We start from the raw sequence: 26,398 nt of genomic DNA on the forward strand, positions 1-26,398 counted from the left end.
CAAAATATCAAGAATTAAATTTTTCTTGAATCTATGGATTATGTACATCAATTAATGTAGAATTCACAAATGATATTACTCTCTAAACTAGAACACAAGATTTATTTAGCTTCAAACAGTAACTTTATACTAATTGGTATATTCACTTGGTATTGTTTTTTTAATCTTCCCGTTGATGTGTTAGGACTGCAATTGATCAGTCTCTTATTATCATGTGAATGTAAACTTCACCCCATTTCACAAGCAAGTGGCTATCAGGACTCAGTAGCTGAGTGGATAACGTGATGGCGTTCGAAGCGAAAGGTACTGGGTTCGAGTCCCAGAGTGAATATCAAATCTGAGATGTAGGCACATCCAGTTGACGAGTCCCAAATAAGACGAAACGCGCTACCTGGATTCCACTGCTAGCCACTATCCATCTTTGCTTATAATAATTAGTACATTGATCATATATTTGTACATGCACTGTATGTTTCAAGTAAATGATAGATCTATTAAATAGTGATGTTATATATACAAAAATCTTTTGAAATTGAATTGCAAATCATAAAATACTACATAGGTAATTCTGCTTATTGACTTGCACAACATTTATTTAATATGATATCCTAATGAACTGACTCACATGGACTTAATCTAATATACGATGAACAAATAGTTTTTTTCTACGTGATCTGATGGATAAATAATGAAATCGCACTAGTGATTATGTAAAAAAATGTTCAGTAGTCCATCAGTGAGTTATGACAAGTGTCATGTTGTATAGATCATATTGCTAAATGAATTCTATGTATCGAATATGTTATATAGACATAAGGCCTAGTGATTCAGTATTACTGTGGAATTATTTTTGTTGAAAAGTTGAGATAATCAATAGAAAATTATGAACCTATGCGCTTTGATGGTATTAGGAAAACACATCTGAAGAATTGAGGGAACTGATGATCTCCCTTGAGATTCATTACTAATTTACCCCGTTTCACAGCCAAACATATCATCAATGGAGTTTTTATTCATTGACTAGTCTTCTATAGTACAGTGTTTACGTTAATCTAGAAGCGCTAGTTAACTTAACAATCAGCAAATACTTGGTTTGTCTACCTCAACTAACTTAAAACGAGGTTTCAAAACACTCTATTGGATTCCCTCAACCAAGCACATATATATGTACTTACTCACTGGTGGAAGACTGATTACACAATTTTAAGGAAAGGTTCAGTCGAAAATATGTGAGATAAAAGAGATATGACAGTCGAACAAGCTGTGATTAGAAAGCACAGATGCATAACAGATCAGTTACTGCTCGCTTTTACTGATAGAATCCAAACCCAGGACCTTCAGTATGAGATATGATCCCGCGTTCGGGATTGTGGATGCGCATTGCCGAGTCCCATACTGGAACGAAACGACCATCCAATGCTTCTGTTTTTTCAATGGTGGTCTAGCTTTGGTCGATTCGTGATTTCAACTGTGAAAATACTACAATTTCCGGAAATCCCTATATTGAAAACTTTAGTAGTTTATCGAATAAGGTAAATTAACTTCAAGTAATTACATCCTGTTTTGCTAGTACAGAAATACATATGTTTAAAGACATGACATTTTGCAGATGTTACTGTGTATATCTTGAAATTATTTGACCATGTTATTAAAGAACCTTATTAATATGAAACATTTATTAGAAGATAGTATCTAACATTTGAATCAGCATAGATCTCCACTGGACTAACATAGTTTTAATTCCTTGCGTCACGTGCATACCGACAGAAAACATTTTGATCTGCACAAACACAAACAAATTATTATGTCTGGTCTTGAATTAATTAACCGTAGCATATTATGCATTGTTATTACAAGCTAACAACTGAAAAATCATTGTAACCTGTAGGCCATTTCATCCTCACTTATTTCATCAGTGGGAAAGTTAAGTGAAATAAAACCCCAAGCTGTCAGGTCATATGGTATTGAATTTCCTAATCTCACCTAATTTACAATTTTATTTTATTTTATCCAAGGGAATCTATCGTACCAGTGACTTGAAAGATGCGGGTTATATTTGATTATTTTAATTTTTACAGACTATCTCGAGGCACACTACTAATTTTTACTCCTTAATGAAATCGATCGCCGATATCTGCTCGAATTAGTTTTGCTACTGTTTCAAATGTGAATCCAGCTTATAATAAACGATGTTTTCAAATTTCATTTTCTCAACCAGAAAATAACTATTATTTTAGACACTAAAACTTTAACAAACATTAGGTTATTCATTTTTATACTGTCCCAACACCATTTCAAATTTTATTCTCTAATCCACCACTTTGTTGATCTGATTAGCATGTTTTTGCTATCGGATGGAGTTGCTGACCCCATGCCCTACACTTTTCCTTTATCTGGGCTTGGGACTGTCTGTAATCTTAGAATGGTTCCAGGTTGAGTTTACTTAATTTATACTGATAACTTTTTGGACGAGGAATTGTTGCACAGTTGGACGAATTTTAGTTAATTATCTGACTTAATCTTTTGTATAGCTTACAGCAGAGCACATCCATGACCCTTTAGATTCATGCTTAACCACCAAATCACTGAGTCAGTACCAGATAGTTTACATTTCTAATTTTACCAAGTTTCCAAATTTGGCCAGTCATCTCCCAATGTCGGTGGGTTGGTAACTGCCTCACATCCAACATGGTTGAACTCTAATTACCAAGGCTTTTTCATTAGGACTTAAAGAATTACTTCTCACAATTAATTATTATAGAGGACACTATTATTACCAACAAAAGGGGCTTGAAGAGATTGTTGAACTTCATAGTTTAAATCATGGGGTGACCTTAGTTAGAGAAGTAATGAAAACTAAGAAGCAGTGTACAATTATTCCTTCTTAGTGTTTCCTATTGAGCGTTAATTCCGAAACAATTTCCACCTTACATAGACAATCATTAAAATAGCAATTTAAAAATGCAGAAACCAATCATGCGTTTTAAATCGATAGACTACGGATGATTAAGCATAACTTCAGTGAAACTGAAGAGATTTCGCTAAACAAGATTCTATGTATGATAAGTGAACCAATAATCTTACTCATTTGGAAAGGTTAGATTAGAAAAGTCTTTGGATTCATCTGTAGATACCGAATAATCAGCTGAAATGAGACATCAGCTCGTGAAACAAGTCGTAAAACTGAAAACCTTCAGAACATTCTCCAACAAAAATATTGATTTTATTTCGAAATATTGAAAAATCCAAATCACTGTAAGACTATACTACGAACAACACTGGTATATCGATTGATAATCACTAATATATTCTTCAAAATTAACAAACAACCATAAATTATATCCTTTGAAAATAACTTGCAATTATTTTGTGGAACATTGTCCTCAAAAACCATAACCTGACATTTCTTCATTTGTCGTTTAATGAAATATATTAAAACAATTTTACCATTTCCATGATTTATTTGATCAAGTTTAATTAAATAGTTTTTATTTTCATGGAGGTTTGTATTACAAGTAAACTTGAAAAGGAAACCATGGAAAACGAGAGACTATTTTTGTAGGAATCAGTTGATATATTTTGTGTATTTATTTAGTGATTGGTTCATGGTACTTTTGAGTAATCTTAATTGTAAGTTTTCATTTAACTCATTAACTGTTATTTTATCTTTTGCTGTCCAGAAATTACAATGACTTGATTGTAATCCTATTACTCAACTTTATAACATAAGTGTTTCAGCCATGTATCAAAGGAGATTTACTATTTATGATGGCTTGCGTTCTTAAATTTTCAGTATACAATAACTTAAGTTTTTAAAAATACAAGGTTTGCAAAGTACTCGGCTCGTATTTCTGGTTCCAGAGTGGTAGATTGTGAATGAGTGGAATTCTTGTAATGCTATCGATTATCGGTTTATATAGACTCGACCGCATAAGACAACACCAGAAGAGTATTTTTTTTACCAATATTATGAAAACTGCATAACTTAGGCTACAATTTATTAATTAACAAGCACATTTTAGCAGACAATAATGATAGGATTATTTCATTTAAACTACATAAAAATATTCCGCTTTTCTATTTTCTATTGTATTTGCTTGTAGATGCGGCAAATACTTTGTTTATTGTCAGCATCCAGCGTTCAGAAGATTTCGTATTTATCTACTATACTATAATGCATATATTCTCTTTCCAATTGGAAATATTTCAGAGACAGCAAGTGTATGGTTTACTCTAGTTCTATCTGTAGAACGCTACCTAACTATGAGCCAAATAGGCTCAGTATGTCAAAATAAATTCAGGATGCAACCATCTAACACATCACTTTTAAAACAAAAAAGTGAAATATTGTACAATACAAATCATTCAATGTATAGCATAGAATATCAAGAAACTTCAGATGTAGATAGAAAATTGCCAAGAAATGATTCAATTGGAGCAGCAGAAGAAAGTATAATGGAACAGGAACAGCATCGAGAACAACAAACAACAGTGAATAATTTAAAATGGTATAAAAAACTATCGAACTGTTGTAATTTATCCGTATTAAAACAACATGCCAGAAATAGTTTGACCAATATTCCAACACCAAAATCTTTATGTATCTTACATAAATTACATCATTCACATTTACATAGACCGATAGGACGTTGTAGTTTAAATACATGCATACAAATGTATGCTTGCCGAAATTGTAACTTCAAACATTCACTAGCTTTTATAACATTCTTCAGTATACTACTTAATTTGCCACTATTCTTTGTTCAAAAAGTTGTCAGGAAAAATATTCCTATAAAAAAGTCAACAATGAAACCCATTCACAATAATAAAACAAGTGAATGGTTACATACTACATTAAACCATTTCAATAATTTAACTTCAACTGATAATCAATACAATCAGGGTCAAATGCAAGTTTTCACTGGGCTTACAGAATTCGGTAATTCAGACATTTATAAAATTTTCTCATGGACACGTATTATGTTAATACAAGTTTTACCATTATTATTCTTATGCTCTGTCAATTTTTGTTTATTACGTTTTATACACATAGCAAATAAACGTCGTCAAAGATACTTATTACCAAATGTATCCAATAAAAAACCCGGTCGTTTTCAATTACATAAAGCAAATTTACGTACTACAAAAGTTAATAAAGCTTCAAGTGCTAGATGGCAAGCAGCCCAGCGTAAATTAACCATTTTACTAATTGTTATTATTTGTTTATTTATAGCTGGACAAATACCACAAGCATTTGCATATATTACTATATTTGAAGCATTTAATAAACATTTTGGTAATGTATGCAAACGATGGAGATGTTGTCCTCCATATTTAATTTATCGTTCAATAGCACATATGTTAGGTTTATTTACTTATTCTATTAATTTTTTTGTTTATCTTACATTGAATAAACATTTTAAACAACAATTAAGCATTTGGTTTCTATTATTATGTCCTATTAGTAAACAACTACAAAGAAAGTATTCATTAAAACAAAATAAATTAATCAATCATTCTTATAATCCATCAAAATCGGAATTATCATTTACAAATCAACATAAATCAAATATTATACCTCATAATAATAATCTCTACTATCGTATGTGTAAAAGAAGACGTTCATCTGGATTATTTTATAATCCTACTAAACGATTAATATCCATTGATAATACAGATTTATCTTCTGAAGCAGTTTCAGCTCCAGTTGATTTATATACTAATTTAAAATGGAAAAATAAACTAAATAAATATCCATTGTCAACAACTATTCATCATTCCCCTCAATGTATAAACAAGATCAATTCAATTAATCAATCAGAAAATATTATTATTGATTATAATAAAATCAATTATTGTTCTTCATCAGTACCTATTATTCATGATACATCAAATTATTTAATTATATCCAATCCTTTTATTAATATAAATAATAATAATAATCTAATATATAAAACTATAGAAACATCATGTCAACAATCATTTTCGAATTTATTAAAGCCAACAAATTGTCAAACAGAGATAAAATATGATTTAAATGATCCGGCATGTATTTATAAAACTATTCGAACTTATTATTCATATGATTCAGTTATGAAAAATTGGATATTTCAATTAACTAATTTAAATACTTCTACTATTAATAATAATAATAATAATAATAATAATAGTATCAGTAATAATAATAGTCAAGATCAGGATTGGCAACATACTAAACTAATTACAACATCACCATTACATTCAAATCAATTAATGACAAATGAATATAGTTTCAATAATAGTAATAATTTACAACATAGTAAATATATACAAAATTATAATAAATATAAAGAAGATACTACTAATAATGTAAAACAAAATATTATACATTGTGTAAATCATAATATGTTACATAATAGTAATGATAATATTAGTATTAGTAATAGTAGTAATAGTAATAGTAGTGTAATAACCAATTCAAAAACTTGTACTCACTCAATAATTGATTCTGATTCACATGGTGTTGGTTTAACATTTTCACATGTTTATTGTCCACTTATATATAGAGAAAGTGATTTTGATGTGATATCAGTGGATGAAAATATTGAACAAGATGAACCAGAACCTAATTCATTTTTATGATTTAAAAAGTTAAGTATTATATGTTTATAATAGAAGAATTATATTTTCATTCTGAATGGTATATCTAATATCAGAAGACTATAGTCTATGTAGCGTTAAAACATAGAAATACATAAACAAACTACATTGTGTATTCTAACATTACTCTGAACTACAAATACTTTGTATCGCGTTTCGATGTAGTTTGTTCATTTGTACTTTTACCTTAGACACCATCATCATCATCAATATGAGTAAATTTCTCTCATTACTTCCTGATATATCGGTGAATTTTATAACAGATATGAATATGTATATACATTTCACTATGAATAATATTTATCGTATAATATACCCATTCAAGTATATATAATCAGTGTAATGTTCTTTTTATTGAATTCATTCCTACTTCCAGAAAAATAAAAGTATTGACAAATATTTTTCTAAAGAAATATGGATATATTTTTATGTTACCTGTAATCGGATTTTACTTTATAAACTCATTGTACGAGTATGACATTTTTGTAGTACAGTATTAAGTAGAGCCTTATTGTATTTTCTAAACTAGTCATAATTCTGTAAAGTATACGTATATATTTTAATAGAACCTGATTTATTCATCAGGTTATAAGCATTCAAATAAAACTTATTGCAATGAATGTATTTTCAATTTTTCTTAAAAGATAGATTGCTCTGCATTTTGTGGAGTTTAAACTTGAAATACAGACTAACAACGCTATACAGCGAAGATTTAAACATTATTTACTTTAAAAATAAATAATATATTTGTAATATCCCAATGAGTAGAAAAATTAGATTTTCTGACGTTTCGTGACTTAGTGTTAGCCACTTCTTCAGAGAATAAATAACCAAATTAACATTAATCCAAGTTTAAATAGTACAACGCAACAATCCAAGAATATTAGGTGATCAATCAAAAACAGGTCTGAATAAATCAATGTCAAGTCATTTCATTTCGGTTAAAGTGATTCATAAGGGATATGTATGTAATTTTGTGTGTATGTATGCATTGTTAATGACGAAAAATGTGTGACCTTTGTAATGACAAGGGATAGAGTTTAATTTGTAATGTAATGGTGTGAAATTGTAAATAATATTAGATGTGCGTCATTTCGTATTACCTGATAGCTTGGATATACATTCATGGGGCAAATGATCACAAGCCTACAGAAAAAATGCGTCGTTCAAATGAGAATTCACCATAAAAACCCTGTATCACTGTGCGTTACAAAATAAAGGAACGTTGAAGAGTAACAAAGCATATCGAACATCAGGAAAAGTGGCCATGCGGAGGTAAAGTCAATTAGCAGGTATTAAACGGAACGACGTGATTAATGTTGAGGTATCACTAAGAACAACGAGCGATAGGCATCGAACGTTAACTAAAGTATGCGCAATCACTCCACATATAATTAATTACAAATACACAACTACTTCTTCTACCATTTACCACAAGCAGTAACAACTCTAACTTAAGGTAAAAGCAAAGCCTACTCAAAATACTTTAACTTAATCCAAGAATCGTCAACAAGTATGTATACCAAAAATGCTACGCGCAACACAACAAATTACAGAACTACCACCTACTATACTATAGCAAATCAAACAGCCAATGAATATCGATACCATATTAGCTGAAAAGAAAAGCAAAAGGCTGAGTTAGATGATCAATTCATGATGTATATATATAAACCAATAAAAACAATGAACAAGTTAAATAAGCGTCAGCAGTCAACGTCGTTCTCTTGATAACGACCGACTATAGTGTCGGGGAGAAGAAGGAAGACGATATCGATCGTTCATTCTACGTGGTGACCGCCTGTCACGACCAGACGAGAAAGAACGAGAACGCCGTCCATTACGTCGCGGAGTAACCGATCGTCTGAAAAGTTAAAAGTGAACTCATTTGCGAGAATACAGTTACACGAAAATAGTGATAAATGATGCATGCAAGCGACACCAATAATTAAAAAGAGAAACAAAACAAATATGACAAGATAAATTGAAATACAGAGAGAATAATTAATCAGTTATGCCTACACTTATTACCAAGTAAAACACAATGATTAATCCACACAGTACACCACACATATACAAACCTCACCATCTGAAATTCTTCATACGGACTAACAAACATCCCCATAAGATTGGTTCGCATAAAATATACAAATACTAGATAATCTCCACTCATGGTAGAATAAATCCTATCCTGATAGTATACTTCACATCGACAACGCTTTCTATTTGTCATCTCATCTCTATGGGATGTTCAAATGCTAGGCAATCACCTGGTCAAACCCAAACGAACAATCCCTGATCAATCAAATCAATTTCTATGAAAAACAAGTGTACAAACGGTACTAGAGGCATGTGAATACCATTAGCGACCGTCTACTTTAATATAGCATTTTGGGAGACCAGAACGATAATCCTGGTACTATGAAAATGCACAAAAATCTAACATCTGAATCTGCAACTTTGTAGGAGAGATTCACAGTAGACAGTAGTTTTGTCAACAAATCAATCCTTTCAATATAGCATTCCTAGTACACCCGACTACAGTCAGGCTCTAGCGGAATGCACAAAAATAAATCATGTGTCATTATGTAGGAGCAATTTTAACGGGATGCGATGCACACCGCCAGTGATTGCTACGTCCATTTTGGCATCACTGAAGCACTAGGCTTATTAACCAGCCTTTGTCAGATGCCCTTTATTAAACATTCACTAAACGCTTCATTAGGCAGGCATAAATCCAACAGACCAAAGCCCATAACTGATCTCTTGCCACATCCATTCACGCCACCGAATAAAAACTTACCCTGCATTCTCTCACTTTCACATCAACACCCGCTCACCCTCCTTCTTCTTTTATTACTTCTACAACTACTTATACGGTATTCGCCAACAAATTCATTGCTCAATCAAATTGTCTTGACGTAAATAAAAACAGCAACTTCATTAATCGAGGCCCTACATTTGGCAGTTGTACCCTTAAAAAGCTTAAAAATAACACGTTGCACACATCCGAAAGGCATGATGCCCACTTGAAACACAAAATGGGTGACAACCAGTTATCAATTCATTAGCTGAGCACAAGCAACATGTCACATAAGCACAACAATACATTATCCGACTTTCCCACAAATTGTAAAACACCGTCACAGCTTCTCTATACATCATCAAAATCTAAATAAGTCCTGGTCGCGACCACGACTACAACGTAACTCGACAAGGGTCCTTCTCCTATCAATCGTACAACTCAGTGCAGTGAAACGTCACTGAACATGGCTCAGAATAAAAGCCAGTGGTGATTATTTGGTAGTCCTGTCATCGCATTTACAGGACTTCCACAGCACTTCCGTCTCTTTAAACACCATTTTCACTTCGTATCGTATGGTGCGTTTCCTAGCACTCAATTGTACCAAACACGTTACGTGTCACAAATAAATAACACATAATCAAATCTGCACAGACACCCACTTCGATGAAAGGAGCTTAATTCCCAACAAATGAACGATCATATGACTCAGTGGAAACTGACAACCAACTAACACCATTCTACTACATTGATCCCGAGTGAAAACTGCACGACGCTTACAAGCGGTCGACACCATCACTCAAACTATTAGTCGGTAGAACAAACACATACTTTTCTCCACTCTCTCCATCTACTCATGATCTCGTGTGTCGAATCCGCCGACTTATACACCAACAAAACAATTCCTGATTAACGTGAAACATATGAACGCATAATGCAAATTCTTGCGAAAATCTAACACTCCTCTAGCAGCACAATCCAAGACAAAATGTTCAACACATACATACCTGCCTTCATTAATCCAACAACACTTTGGTTCATATACACAAACCGTCTGACATCCATTATTCACATAACACTATTGGTGACTACACTAGTGACGACAACCAACTACAACCGACATGAACACATCCCCATTCAGTAGCTACACCGAGTTAGACAGAACCACTCAATACTAAACTAAACGATATTAGGCATCGTCCACGTCCCTCATGGCTATCAAACACTAGTTTGTTCAGAAACATTTGACAGGCAAACGCTCAATCACATCACGTATAACACCACAGACACTTCATTACAATTCAGGCGCAATACACTCAACATTAGAGCAGTCAGTCATATCCCACTTCTCATGTCGTTGTGACAACTGCTACTTACATACAAGCAACATTATCGAATCACACTCTGCACAATCTAGGGTAAGTAAATCCCACAACCTGGTTGAACTCAGACGAACGATCCCTGATCAATCAAATCAATTTCTATGAAAAACAAGTGTACAAACGGTACTAGAGGCATGTGAATACCATTAGCGACCGTCTACTTTAATATAGCATTTTGGGAGACCAGAACGATATCCTGGTACTATGAAAATGCAACACGAATCACCAACCATGTTTACAGAGACTTGTAACAAACATAAGTACATGCTACTGCACAAACTCCGAGATGGGAAACGTCAATGACTACTGTTTATTCTAATCTACCACTGTTAGAAACTAGAACCGTACACACATTCTACACAAACACAGAAGACCCTATAGAGAACAAACAATGTAGGAGCTATTTGAGAAGCAAAATTACCTCCACAAATTCACTCCTTTTAATGTAGCATCCTTCTGACACCTGACCAGAGTCAGGCTCTATTAGAATGCGAGGCGAATTACAACCACATTTCTAAACCTAACAAAACTGCTCGCAACTAGTGCACGACTACGCAATCCGGCTAGATGAGTCAAGCTTACACTTACCAAACCAAAGACATTACATAGAACACAAACAATGGAAACCCGGGTAGCCTGGAAACAATTTTGCGCAGTCTACTACTTCATACTTAGGCGACTGATGCTGCAACTGCGTAATAGAAACATTAACGATAAATAAAAGGTCAACAAAATTAAGCCTTCTAGACACCATCTATCTTTTGACTCGACACTCAGAACTGACGTGCATTGTCGAAACAACCACTTTATCCCAACACAACAGACCCTACCCAACGCATCATTGTGATCGCTGACTTGTTTCGACATTCATACATGCAATCTGTATATATATCCATGATACTTCGTTACATTCAGTGCTGCGATCTCATTTGACAATTCATCCCGAAGAGATCAACCCACAGTCAACACCTGAACATGAAACCGACACATCAACCTAGAAACACTATGCCAAGCACTTGTCCTTTGTTGGCAACCTACAACAAACTGTCCTCATAGACAAACTCCAGTCTGATCTTTATTCGATGGAATATAGCATTTACGCATTTCCAAAATAGATACATCCCATCATCTCTATCGATGTTCAAGTCAGTCAGCATAAAATTTAGTTTAACTTAGACTAATAAACTAGTTAGCATCAACATTTAAATACATAAAGCATACTATCAGGCTACTGAATAAGCCATCAAACACACGAAGACCCCCTTAAACTAAGCATATGAAGTATGTGGCGTAACCCATTTATTAAGCACAGGCTTATAAACTCGACTTTGAGTCGCACTGTTTGTGTGAAAGCTAGTGATACTACCCGACTTCCCCAAACATAAGTGAGGTGGGGTTAGAACCCGCAACTTATCGGTTGAAATGTACTTACAATATTGAAACAACCATGTTCAGCGCATTGTCAAAACATTGCATTGCAATCACGATGACTGGTACGATACGATACGTTACATACTCAACGCACAATAGAAGGCCGACGTGAAATGCCTTACCGAAGGCGCGAATTCTTCGGACTTCACAATACGGTTATCTGTTATATATTTTGGAAAATGTTTTATCAATTACTCCAGTGGCTTACCGTACGCATCAGGATAACCAGAATCTAGACCCGAAGAACGGGGTTAGAACCACCACTTTTCGGCAATCCTGCTGCAGTCATGTAACCACGCCCACAGCTCACACACCCACCAGCATGAGCAACCTTGGTTGTCAACGCCAAATGTCCGCAAGCAAATTCTGTTCACGCTTTGAGATTTGACTATCTTGGTTACTCTGTAGAGCAACCTTTAGACCTACACCGACTAATCCCCATAACACAATGTGTGAACAGCTACAGCACCACAGCAAAACCTGCTAGTCTCACCACCAGACAGCCGCTTTGCCGGAAAGATTTAACTGCACACCAGCACAACTATGTTTCCAGATTAACAGCTAAACTCCGAGTTAAAAATCTGCAAACAGCTAACTGATCAAAACTGTCACGCCTGACACTGCGAACAACAGCAATCTCCCATGTATCAGCATAGCATACAGGCAATCCATATTGGCAGGATATTAGCTGATAAGAAAAGCAAAAGGCTGAGTTAGATGATCAATTCATGATGTATATATATAAACCAATAAAAACAATGAACAAGTTAAATAAGCGTCAGCAGTCAACGTCGTTCTCTTGATAACGACCGACTATAGTGTCGGGGAGAAGAAGGAAGACGATATCGATCGTTCATTCTACGTGGTGACCGCCTGTCACGACCAGACGAGAAAGAACGAGAACGCCGTCCATTACGTCGCAGAGTAACCGATCGTCTGAAAAGTTAAAAGTGAACTCATTTGCGAGAATACAGTTACACGAAAATAGTGATAAATGATGCATGCAAGCGACACCAATAATTAAAAAGAGAAACAAAACAAATATGACAAGATAAATTGAAATACAGAGAGAATAATTAATCAGTTATGCCTACACTTATTACCAAGTAAAACACAATGATTAATCCACACAGTACACCACACATATACAAACCTCACCATCTGAAATTCTTCATACGGACTAACAAACATCCCCATAAGATTGGTTCGCATAAAATATACAAATACTAGATAATCTCCACTCATGGTAGAATAAATCCTATCCTGATAGTATACTTCACATCGACAACGCTTTCTATTTGTCATCTCATCTCTATGGGATGTTCAAATGCTAGGCAATCACCTGGTCAAACCCAAACGAACAATCCCTGATCAATCAAATCAATTTCTATGAAAAACAAGTGTACAAACGGTACTAGAGGCATGTGAATACCATTAGCGACCGTCTACTTTAATATAGCATTTTGGGAGACCAGAACGATAATCCTGGTACTATGAAAATGCACAAAAATCTAACATCTGAATCTGCAACTTTGTAGGAGAGATTCACAGTAGACAGTAGTTTTGTCAACAAATCAATCCTTTCAATATAGCATTCCTAGAACACCCGACTACAGTCAGGCTCTAGCGGAATGCACAAAAATAAATCATGTGTCATTATGTAGGAGCAATTTTAACGGGATGCGATGCACACCGCCAGTGATTGCTACGTCCATTTTGGCATCACTGAAGCACTAGGCTTATTAACCAGCCTTTGTCAGATGCCCTTTATTAAACATTCACTAAACGCTTCATTAGGCAGGCATAAATCCAACAGACCAAAGCCCATAACTGATCTCTTGCCACATCCATTCACGCCACCGAATAAAAACTTACCCTGCATTCTCTCACTTTCACATCAACACCCGCTCACCCTCCTTCTTCTTTTATTACTTCTACAACTACTTATACGGTATTCGCCAACAAATTCATTGCTCAATCAAATTGTCTTGACGTAAATAAAAACAGCAACTTCATTAATCGAGGCCCTACATTTGGCAGTTGTACCCTTAAAAAGCTTAAAAATAACACGTTGCACACATCCGAAAGGCATGATGCCCACTTGAAACACAAAATGGGTGACAACCAGTTATCAATTCATTAGCTGAGCACAAGCAACATGTCACATAAGCACAACAATACATTATCCGACTTTCCCACAAATTGTAAAACACCGTCACAGCTTCTCTATACATCATCAAAATCTAAATAAGTCCTGGTCGCGACCACGACTACAACGTAACTCGACAAGGGTCCTTCTCCTATCAATCGTACAACTCAGTGCAGTGAAACGTCACTGAACATGGCTCAGAATAAAAGCCAGTGGTGATTATTTGGTAGTCCTGTCATCGCATTTACAGGACTTCCACAGCACTTCCGTCTCTTTAAACACCATTTTCACTTCGTATCGTATGGTGCGTTTCCTAGCACTCAATTGTACCAAACACGTTACGTGTCACAAATAAATAACACATAATCAAATCTGCACAGACACCCACTTCGATGAAAGGAGCTTAATTCCCAACAAATGAACGATCATATGACTCAGTGGAAACTGACAACCAACTAACACCATTCTACTACATTGATCCCGAGTGAAAACTGCACGACGCTTACAAGCGGTCGACACCATCACTCAAACTATTAGTCGGTAGAACAAACACATACTTTTCTCCACTCTCTCCATCTACTCATGATCTCGTGTGTCGAATCCGCCGACTTATACACCAACAAAACAATTCCTGATTAACGTGAAACATATGAACGCATAATGCAAATTCTTGCGAAAATCTAACACTCCTCTAGCAGCACAATCCAAGACAAAATGTTCAACACATACATACCTGCCTTCATTAATCCAACAACACTTTGGTTCATATACACAAACCGTCTGACATCCATTATTCACATAACACTATTGGTGACTACACTAGTGACGACAACCAACTACAACCGACATGAACACATCCCCATTCAGTAGCTACACCGAGTTAGACAGAACCACTCAATACTAAACTAAACGATATTAGGCATCGTCCACGTCCCTCATGGCTATCAAACACTAGTTTGTTCAGAAACATTTGACAGGCAAACGCTCAATCACATCACGTATAACACCACAGACACTTCATTACAATTCAGGCGCAATACACTCAACATTAGAGCAGTCAGTCATATCCCACTTCTCATGTCGTTGTGACAACTGCTACTTACATACAAGCAACATTATCGAATCACACTCTGCACAATCTAGGGTAAGTAAATCCCACAACCTGGTTGAACTCAGACGAACGATCCCTGATCAATCAAATCAATTTCTATGAAAAACAAGTGTACAAACGGTACTAGAGGTATGTGAATACCATTAGCGACCGTCTACTTTAATATAGCATTTTGGGAGACCAGAACGATAATCCTGGTACTATGAAAATGCACAAAAATCTAACATCTGAATCTGCAACTTTGTAGGAGAGATTCACAGTAGACAGTAGTTTTGTCAACAAATCAATCCTTTCAATATAGCATTCCTAGAACACCCGACTACAGTCAGGCTCTAGCGGAATGCACAAAAATAAATCATGTGTCATTATGTAGGAGCAATTTTAACGGGATGCGATGCACACCGCCAGTGATTGCTACGTCCATTTTGGCATCACTGAAGCACTAGGCTTATTAACCAGCCTTTGTCAGATGCCCTTTATTAAACATTCACTAAACGCTTCATTAGGCAGGCATAAATCCAACAGACCAAAGCCCATAACTGATCTCTTGCCACATCCATTCACGCCACCGAATAAAAACTTACCCTGCATTCTCTCACTTTCACATCAACACCCGCTCACCCTCCTTCTTCTTTTATTACTTCTACAACTACTTATACGGTATTCGCCAACAAATTCATTGCTCAATCAAATTGTCTTGACGTAAATAAAAACAGCAACTTCATTAATCGAGGCCCTACATTTGGCAGTTGTACCCTTAAAAAGCTTAAAAATAACACGTTGCACACATCCGAAAGGCATGATGCCCACTTGAAACACAAAATGGGTGACAACCAGTTATCAATTCATTAGCTGAGCACAAGCAACATGTCACATAAGCACAACAATACATTATCCGACTTTCCCACAAATTGTAAAACACCGTCACAGCTTCTCTATACATCATCAAAATCTAAATAAGTCCTGGTCGCGACCACGACTACAACGTAACTCGACAAGGGTCCTTCTCCTATCAATCGTACAACTCAGTGCAGTGAAACGTCACTGAACATGGCTCAGAATAAAAGCCAGTGGTGATTATTTGGTAGTCCTGTCATCGCATTTACAGGACTTCCACAGCACTTCCGTCTCTTTAAACACCATTTTCACTTCGTATCGTATGGTGCGTTTCCTAGCACTCAATTGTACCAAACACGTTACGTGTCACAAATAAATAACACATAATCAAATCTGCACAGACACCCACTTCGATGAAAGGAGCTTAATTCCCAACAAATGAACGATCATATGACTCAGTGGAAACTGACAACCAACTAACACCATTCTACTACATTGATCCCGAGTGAAAACTGCACGACGCTTACAAGCGGTCGACACCATCACTCAAACTATTAGTCGGTAGAACAAACACATACTTTTCTCCACTCTCTCCATCTACTCATGATCTCGTGTGTCGAATCCGCCGACTTATACACCAACAAAACAATTCCTGATTAACGTGAAACATATGAACGCATAATGCAAATTCTTGCGAAAATCTAACACTCCTCTAGCAGCACAATCCAAGACAAAATGTTCAACACATACATACCTGCCTTCATTAATCTAACAACACTTTGGTTCATATACACAAACCGTCTGACATCCATTATTCACATAACACTATTGGTGACTACACTAGTGACGACAACCAACTACAACCGACATGAACACATCCCCATTCAGTAGCTACACCGAGTTAGACAGAACCACTCAATACTAAACTAAACGATATTAGGCATCGTCCACGTCCCTCATGGCTATCAAACACTAGTTTGTTCAGAAACATTTGACAGGCAAACGCTCAATCACATCACGTATAACACCACAGACACTTCATTACAATTCAGGCGCAATACACTCAACATTAGAGCAGTCAGTCATATCCCACTTCTCATGTCGTTGTGACAACTGCTACTTACATACAAGCAACATTATCGAATCACACTCTGCACAATCTAGGGTAAGTAAATCCCACAACCTGGTTGAACTCAGACGAACGATCCCTGATCAATCAAATCAATTTCTATGAAAAACAAGTGTACAAACGGTACTAGAGGCATGTGAATACCATTAGCGACCGTCTACTTTAATATAGCATTTTGGGAGACCAGAACGATATCCTGGTACTATGAAAATGCAACACGAATCACCAACCATGTTTACAGAGACTTGTAACAAACATAAGTACATGCTACTGCACAAACTCCGAGATGGGAAACGTCAATGACTACTGTTTATTCTAATCTACCACTGTTAGAAACTAGAACCGTACACACATTCTACACAAACACAGAAGACCCTATAGAGAACAAACAATGTAGGAGCTATTTGAGAAGCAAAATTACCTCCACAAATTCACTCCTTTTAATGTAGCATCCTTCTGACACCTGACCAGAGTCAGGCTCTATTAGAATGCGAGGCGAATTACAACCACATTTCTAAACCTAACAAAACTGCTCGCAACTAGTGCACGACTACGCAATCCGGCTAGATGAGTCAAGCTTACACTTACCAAACCAAAGACATTACATAGAACACAAACAATGGAAACCCGGGTAGCCTGGAAACAATTTTGCGCAGTCTACTACTTCATACTTAGGCGACTGATGCTGCAATTGCGTAATAGAAACATTAACGATAAATAAAAGGTCAACAAAATTAAGCCTTCTAGACACCATCTATCTTTTGACTCGACACTCAGAACTGACGTGCATTGTCGAAACAACCACTTTATCCCAACACAACAGACCCTACCCAACGCATCATTGTGATCGCTGACTTGTTTCGACATTCATACATGCAATCTGTATATATATCCATGATACTTCGTTACATTCAGTGCTGCGATCTCATTTGACAATTCATCCCGAAGAGATCAACCCACAGTCAACACCTGAACATGAAACCGACACATCAACCTAGAAACACTATGCCAAGCACTTGTCCTTTGTTGGCAACCTACAACAAACTGTCCTCATAGACAAACTCCAGTCTGATCTTTATTCGATGGAATATAGCATTTACGCATTTCCAAAATAGATACATCCCATCATCTCTATCGATGTTCAAGTCAGTCAGCATAAAATTTAGTTAAACTTAGACTAATAAACTAGTTAGCATCAACATTTAAATACATAAAGCATACTATCAGGCTACTGAATAAGCCATCAAACACACGAAGACCCCCTTAAACTAAGCATATGAAGTATGTGGCGTAACCCATTTATTAAGCACAGGCTTATAAACTCGACTTTGAGTCGCACTGTTTGTGTGAAAGCTAGTGATACTACCCGACTTCCCCAAACATAAGTGAGGTGGGGTTAGAACCCGCAACTTATCGGTTGAAATGTACTTACAATATTGAAACAACCATGTTCAGCGCATTGTCAAAACATTGCATTGCAATCACGATGACTGGTACGATACGATACGTTACATACTCAACGCACAATAGAAGGCCGACGTGAAATGCCTTACCGAAGGCGCGAATTCTTCGGACTTCACAATACGGTTATCTGTTATATATTTTGGAAAATGTTTTATCAATTACTCCAGTGGCTTACCGTACGCATCAGGATAACCAGAATCTAGACCCGAAGAACGGGGTTAGAACCACCACTTTTCGGCAATCCTGCTGCAGTCATGTAACCACGCCCACAGCTCACACACCCACCAGCATGAGCAACCTTGGTTGTCAACGCCAAATGTCCGCAAGCAAATTCTGTTCACGCTTTGAGATTTGACTATCTTGGTTACTCTGTAGAGCAACCTTTAGACCTACACCGACTAATCCCCATAACACAATGTGTGAACAGCTACAGCACCACAGCAAAACCTGCTAGTCTCACCACCAGACAGCCGCTTTGCCGGAAAGATTTAACTGCACACCAGCACAACTATGTTTCCAGATTAACAGCTAAACTCCGAGTTAAAAATCTGCAAACAGCTAACTGATCAAAACTGTCTCGCCTGACACTGCGAACAACAGCAATCTCCCATGTATCAGCATAGCATACAGGCAATCCATATTGGCAGGATATTAGCTGATAAGAAAAGCAAAAGGCTGAGTTAGATGATCAATTCATGATGTATATATATAAACCAATAAAAACAATGAACAAGTTAAATAAGCGTCAGCAGTCAACGTCGTTCTCTTGATAACGACCGACTATAGTGTCGGGGAGAAGAAGGAAGACGATATCGATCGTTCATTCTACGTGGTGACCGCCTGTCACGACCAGACGAGAAAGAACGAGAACGCCGTCCATTACGTCGCGGAGTAACCGATCGTCTGAAAAGTTAAAAGTGAACTCATTTGCGAGAATACAGTTACACGAAAATAGTGATAAATGATGCATGCAAGCGACACCAATAATTAAAAAGAGAAACAAAACAAATATGACAAGATAAATTGAAATACAGAGAGAATAATTAATCAGTTATGCCTACACTTATTACCAAGTAAAACACAATGATTAATCCACACAGTACACCACACATATACAAACCTCACCATCTGAAATTCTTCATACGGACTAACAAACATCCCCATAAGATTGGTTCGCATAAAATATACAAATACTAGATAATCTCCACTCATGGTAGAATAAATCCTATCCTGATAGTATACTTCACATCGACAACGCTTTCTATTTGTCATCTCATCTCTATGGGATGTTCAAATGCTAGGCAATCACCTGGTCAAACCCAAACGAACAATCCCTGATCAATCAAATCAATTTCTATGAAAAACAAGTGTACAAACGGTACTAGAGGCATGTGAATACCATTAGCGACCGTCTACTTTAATATAGCATTTTGGGAGACCAGAACGATAATCCTGGTACTATGAAAATGCACAAAAATCTAACATCTGAATCTGCAACTTTGTAGGAGAGATTCACAGTAGACAGTAGTTTTGTCAACAAATCAATCCTTTCAATATAGCATTCCTAGTACACCCGACTACAGTCAGGCTCTAGCGGAATGCACAAAAATAAATCATGTGTCATTATGTAGGAGCAATTTTAACGGGATGCGATGCACACCGCCAGTGATTGCTACGTCCATTTTGGCATCACTGAAGCACTAGGCTTATTAACCAGCCTTTGTCAGATGCCCTTTATTAAACATTCACTAAACGCTTCATTAGGCAGGCATAAATCCAACAGACCAAAGCCCATAACTGATCTCTTGCCACATCCATTCACGCCACCGAATAAAAACTTACCCTGCATTCTCTCACTTTCACATCAACACCCGCTCACCCTCCTTCTTCTTTTATTACTTCTACAACTACTTATACGGTATTCGCCAACAAATTCATTGCTCAATCAAATTGTCTTGACGTAAATAAAAACAGCAACTTCATTAATCGAGGCCCTACATTTGGCAGTTGTACCCTTAAAAAGCTTAAAAATAACACGTTGCACACATCCGAAAGGCATGATGCCCACTTGAAACACAAAATGGGTGACAACCAGTTATCAATTCATTAGCTGAGCACAAGCAACATGTCACATAAGCACAACAATACATTATCCGACTTTCCCACAAATTGTAAAACACCGTCACAGCTTCTCTATACATCATCAAAATCTAAATAAGTCCTGGTCGCGACCACGACTACAACGTAACTCGACAAGGGTCCTTCTCCTATCAATCGTACAACTCAGTGCAGTGAAACGTCACTGAACATGGCTCAGAATAAAAGCCAGTGGTGATTATTTGGTAGTCCTGTCATCGCATTTACAGGACTTCCACAGCACTTCCGTCTCTTTAAACACCATTTTCACTTCGTATCGTATGGTGCGTTTCCTAGCACTCAATTGTACCAAACACGTTACGTGTCACAAATAAATAACACATAATCAAATCTGCACAGACACCCACTTCGATGAAAGGAGCTTAATTCCCAACAAATGAACGATCATATGACTCAGTGGAAACTGACAACCAACTAACACCATTCTACTACATTGATCCCGAGTGAAAACTGCACGACGCTTACAAGCGGTCGACACCATCACTCAAACTATTAGTCGGTAGAACAAACACATACTTTTCTCCACTCTCTCCATCTACTCATGATCTCGTGTGTCGAATCCGCCGACTTATACACCAACAAAACAATTCCTGATTAACGTGAAACATATGAACGCATAATGCAAATTCTTGCGAAAATCTAACACTCCTCTAGCAGCACAATCCAAGACAAAATGTTCAACACATACATACCTGCCTTCATTAATCTAACAACACTTTGGTTCATATACACAAACCGTCTGACATCCATTATTCACATAACACTATTGGTGACTACACTAGTGACGACAACCAACTACAACCGACATGAACACATCCCCATTCAGTAGCTACACCGAGTTAGACAGAACCACTCAATACTAAACTAAACGATATTAGGCATCGTCCACGTCCCTCATGGCTATCAAACACTAGTTTGTTCAGAAACATTTGACAGGCAAACGCTCAATCACATCACGTATAACACCACAGACACTTCATTACAATTCAGGCGCAATACACTCAACATTAGAGCAGTCAGTCATATCCCACTTCTCATGTCGTTGTGACAACTGCTACTTACATACAAGCAACATTATCGAATCACACTCTGCACAATCTAGGGTAAGTAAATCCCACAACCTGGTTGAACTCAGACGAACGATCCCTGATCAATCAAATCAATTTCTATGAAAAACAAGTGTACAAACGGTACTAGAGGCATGTGAATACCATTAGCGACCGTCTACTTTAATATAGCATTTTGGGAGACCAGAACGATAATCCTGGTACTATGAAAATGCACAAAAATCTAACATCTGAATCTGCAACTTTGTAGGAGAGATTCACAGTAGACAGTAGTTTTGTCAACAAATCAATCCTTTCAATATAGCATTCCTAGAACACCCGACTACAGTCAGGCTCTAGCGGAATGCACAAAAATAAATCATGTGTCATTATGTAGGAGCAATTTTAACGGGATGCGATGCACACCGCCAGTGATTGCTACGTCCATTTTGGCATCACTGAAGCACTAGGCTTATTAACCAGCCTTTGTCAGATGCCCTTTATTAAACATTCACTAAACGCTTCATTAGGCAGGCATAAATCCAACAGACCAAAGCCCATAACTGATCTCTTGCCACATCCATTCACGCCACCGAATAAAAACTTACCCTGCATTCTCTCACTTTCACATCAACACCCGCTCACCCTCCTTCTTCTTTTATTACTTCTACAACTACTTATACGGTATTCGCCAACAAATTCATTGCTCAATCAAATTGTCTTGACGTAAATAAAAACAGCAACTTCATTAATCGAGGCCCTACATTTGGCAGTTGTACCCTTAAAAAGCTTAAAAATAACACGTTGCACACATCCGAAAGGCATGATGCCCACTTTGAACACAAAATGGGTGACAACCAGTTATCAATTCATTAGCTGAGCACAAGCAACATGTCACATAAGCACAACAATACATTATCCGACTTTCCCACAAATTGTAAAACACCGTCACAGCTTCTCTATACATCATCAAAATCTAAATAAGTCCTGGTCGCGACCACGACTACAACGTAACTCGACAAGGGTCCTTCTCCTATCAATCGTACAACTCAGTGCAGTGAAACGTCACTGAACATGGCTCAGAATAAAAGCCAGTGGTGATTATTTGGTAGTCCTGTCATCGCATTTACAGGACTTCCACAGCACTTCCGTCTCTTTAAACACCATTTTCACTTCGTATCGTATGGTGCGTTTCCTAGCACTCAATTGTACCAAACACGTTACGTGTCACAAATAAATAACACATAATCAAATCTGCACAGACACCCACTTCGATGAAAGGAGCTTAATTCCCAACAAATGAACGATCATATGACTCAGTGGAAACTGACAACCAACTAACACCATTCTACTACATTGATCCCGAGTGAAAACTGCACGACGCTTACAAGCGGTCGACACCATCACTCAAACTATTAGTCGGTAGAACAAACACATACTTTTCTCCACTCTCTCCATCTACTCATGATCTCGTGTGTCGAATCCGCCGACTTATACACCAACAAAACAATTCCTGATTAACGTGAAACATATGAACGCATAATGCAAATTCTTGCGAAAATCTAACACTCCTCTAGCAGCACAATCCAAGACAAAATGTTCAACACATACATACCTGCCTTCATTAATCTAACAACACTTTGGTTCATATACACAAACCGTCTGACATCCATTATTCACATAACACTATTGGTGACTACACTAGTGACGACAACCAACTACAACCGACATGAACACATCCCCATTCAGTAGCCACACCGAGTTAGACAGAACCACTCAATACTAAACTAAACGATATTAGGCATCGTCCACGTCCCTCATGGCTATCAAACACTAGTTTGTTCAGAAACATTTGACAGGCAAACGCTCAATCACATCACGTATAACACCACAGACACTTCATTACAATTCAGGCGCAATACACTCAACATTAGAGCAGTCAGTCATATCCCACTTCTCATGTCGTTGTGACAACTGCTACTTACATACAAGCAACATTATCGAATCACACTCTGCACAATCTAGGGTAAGTAAATCCCACAACCTGGTTGAACTCAGACGAACGATCCCTGATCAATCAAATCAATTTCTATGAAAAACAAGTGTACAAACGGTACTAGAGGCATGTGAATACCATTAGCGACCGTCTACTTTAATATAGCATTTTGGGAGACCAGAACGATATCCTGGTACTATGAAAATGCAACACGAATCACCAACCATGTTTACAGAGACTTGTAACAAACATAAGTACATGCTACTGCACAAACTCCGAGATGGGAAACGTCAATGACTACTGTTTATTCTAATCTACCACTGTTAGAAACTAGAACCGTACACACATTCTACACAAACACAGAAGACCCTATAGAGAACAAACAATGTAGGAGCTATTTGAGAAGCAAAATTACCTCCACAAATTCACTCCTTTTAATGTAGCATCCTTCTGACACCTGACCAGAGTCAGGCTCTATTAGAATGCGAGGCGAATTACAACCACATTTCTAAACCTAACAAAACTGCTCGCAACTAGTGCACGACTACGCAATCCGGCTAGATGAGTCAAGCTTACACTTACCAAACCAAAGACATTACATAGAACACAAACAATGGAAACCCGGGTAGCCTGGAAACAATTTTGCGCAGTCTACTACTTCATACTTAGGCGACTGATGCTGCAACTGCGTAATAGAAACATTAACGATAAATAAAAGGTCAACAAAATTAAGCCTTCTAGACACCATCTATCTTTTGACTCGACACTCAGAACTGACGTGCATTGTCGAAACAACCACTTTATCCCAACACAACAGACCCTACCCAACGCATCATTGTGATCGCTGACTTGTTTCGACATTCATACATGCAATCTGTATATATATCCATGATACTTCGTTACATTCAGTGCTGCGATCTCATTTGACAATTCATCCCGAAGAGATCAACCCACAGTCAACACCTGAACATGAAACCGACACATCAACCTAGAAACACTATGCCAAGCACTTGTCCTTTGTTGGCAACCTACAACAAACTGTCCTCATAGACAAACTCCAGTCTGATCTTTATTCGATGGAATATAGCATTTACGCATTTCCAAAATAGATACATCCCATCATCTCTATCGATGTTCAAGTCAGTCAGCATAAAATTTAGTTAAACTTAGACTAATAAACTAGTTAGCATCAACATTCAAGTGCATGAAGCCAGATCACGAGTGAATATATGCTCTGTTCAAAGAAGCAGGATTTGCGAAGAATTGTAACATTCACTTGGAAATCAATTCTGCAGGTTAGACATTGTTATATGAGAAATGAAACTCAAGTTGTCACGTGAGGTAATGTATGCCTATATAGTCTTAGTTAGATGATTCTTACCTTCGGCGGTTTGGAGTTGGTCGGCCATATTTTGCTCTTTGTACCCTGACCTCTCGTCCATCTACCTTATGGCCATCCATGCCGCGTATGGCACAGTCAGCTTCACGGTCAGTGCAGTACCGAACGAAAGCGAATCCTCGACTCTCGAAAGTGTAGGGATCTCTTGGTATGTAGATATCACCTGTGACGAAAGGTGTGTAAACGAAGTTCCACATGGGGGCGTGTTTTAGAACACGCATCACTTACCGACTTCACCAAATCGGCTGAAAACTCTTCGCAAGTCATCAATAGTTGTTCTGTATGCCAAGTTATCAACTTTCAATGATACCATCCCATCAATTCTCGGTGGAGAACGACCGTACCTGTTCATAGTTCAGTGTTCTGAAACCGGATATCAATGAGTAGTGACCTAGCTAACCATTGATAAAAACAAGGCTATAAAGCATATTGTTATATATTTTTTCTCCTTGCTTATGATGTGGTCTAAAAACTGAAGTGATTCAAAATAAATCGCTAGCTCAGACGGTTATGGACGGAATACTGGAAGTTGTCGTTCAATGAGCCTCCATGTCTGTCTACCCATATCCTCAGATTGCGATCTAGGTACATAGTAAAATTCCTGAAAATATATCAAGTTGACTCCTAAAATATTCCCTTGGACATTCTAGGGTCACTCCAGATAGTACATAATCCGGAAACTTGACAACCTGTAGTGAGTGGAAGCTGTCTATAGTATTTGAAACAAACATGTTAAATTCGCGCATCAGTATACTTATTCGTAATAAGAGGTCTGACAGAGCATACGACTGTCAAATGCATTAGTTAAATCCTATCGGCTAACTTGAGTTCAGTGGTGTGATTAATTCGAAAGCC

General features: G+C 37.1%; 2 protein-coding genes and 1 non-coding gene across 6 annotated transcripts; 1 reads left to right on the forward strand and 2 right to left on the reverse strand.

Moving 5' to 3' along the window:
* The first annotated feature begins 258 nt into the window (after positions 1–258).
* Positions 259–329, forward strand: Smp_tRNA_01960_Pseudo_TCG.1.1. The gene has a single exon. It is a non-coding gene (tRNA).
* An 8,318-nt stretch (positions 330–8,647) lies between these two features.
* On the reverse strand, positions 8,648–19,584 carry Smp_113200 (hypothetical protein; the record flags this gene model as incomplete). Its single annotated transcript, XM_018795688.1, has 2 exons — positions 8,648–8,805; positions 19,527–19,584. 2 exons carry the CDS (start codon positions 19,582–19,584, stop codon positions 8,648–8,650), a joined length of 216 nt encoding a protein of 71 aa, XP_018649976.1.
* Positions 19,345–25,928, reverse strand: Smp_113620.1 (putative serine/arginine rich splicing factor; the record flags this gene model as incomplete). Of its 4 annotated transcripts, XM_018795689.1 has the most annotated exons (4): positions 19,345–19,473; positions 19,509–19,600; positions 25,526–25,706; positions 25,772–25,895. In XM_018795689.1, 3 exons carry the CDS (start codon positions 25,893–25,895, stop codon positions 19,597–19,599), a joined length of 309 nt encoding a protein of 102 aa, XP_018649978.1. The 4 variants fall into 4 exon arrangements, with proteins under 4 accessions (XP_018649978.1, XP_018649979.1, XP_018649977.1 ...); XM_018795691.1 differs by having other exon boundaries at positions 19,345–19,848; XM_018795690.1 differs by lacking the exon at positions 19,345–19,473 and having other exon boundaries at positions 19,597–19,600; positions 25,526–25,928.
* Positions 25,929–26,398: the final 470 nt, after the last annotated feature.

The sequence above is a fragment of the Schistosoma mansoni genome, chromosome 2, assembly GCF_000237925.1.
Source record: "Schistosoma mansoni strain Puerto Rico chromosome 2, complete genome".
Classification (NCBI taxonomy): Eukaryota; Metazoa; Platyhelminthes; class Trematoda; order Strigeidida; family Schistosomatidae; genus Schistosoma; species Schistosoma mansoni.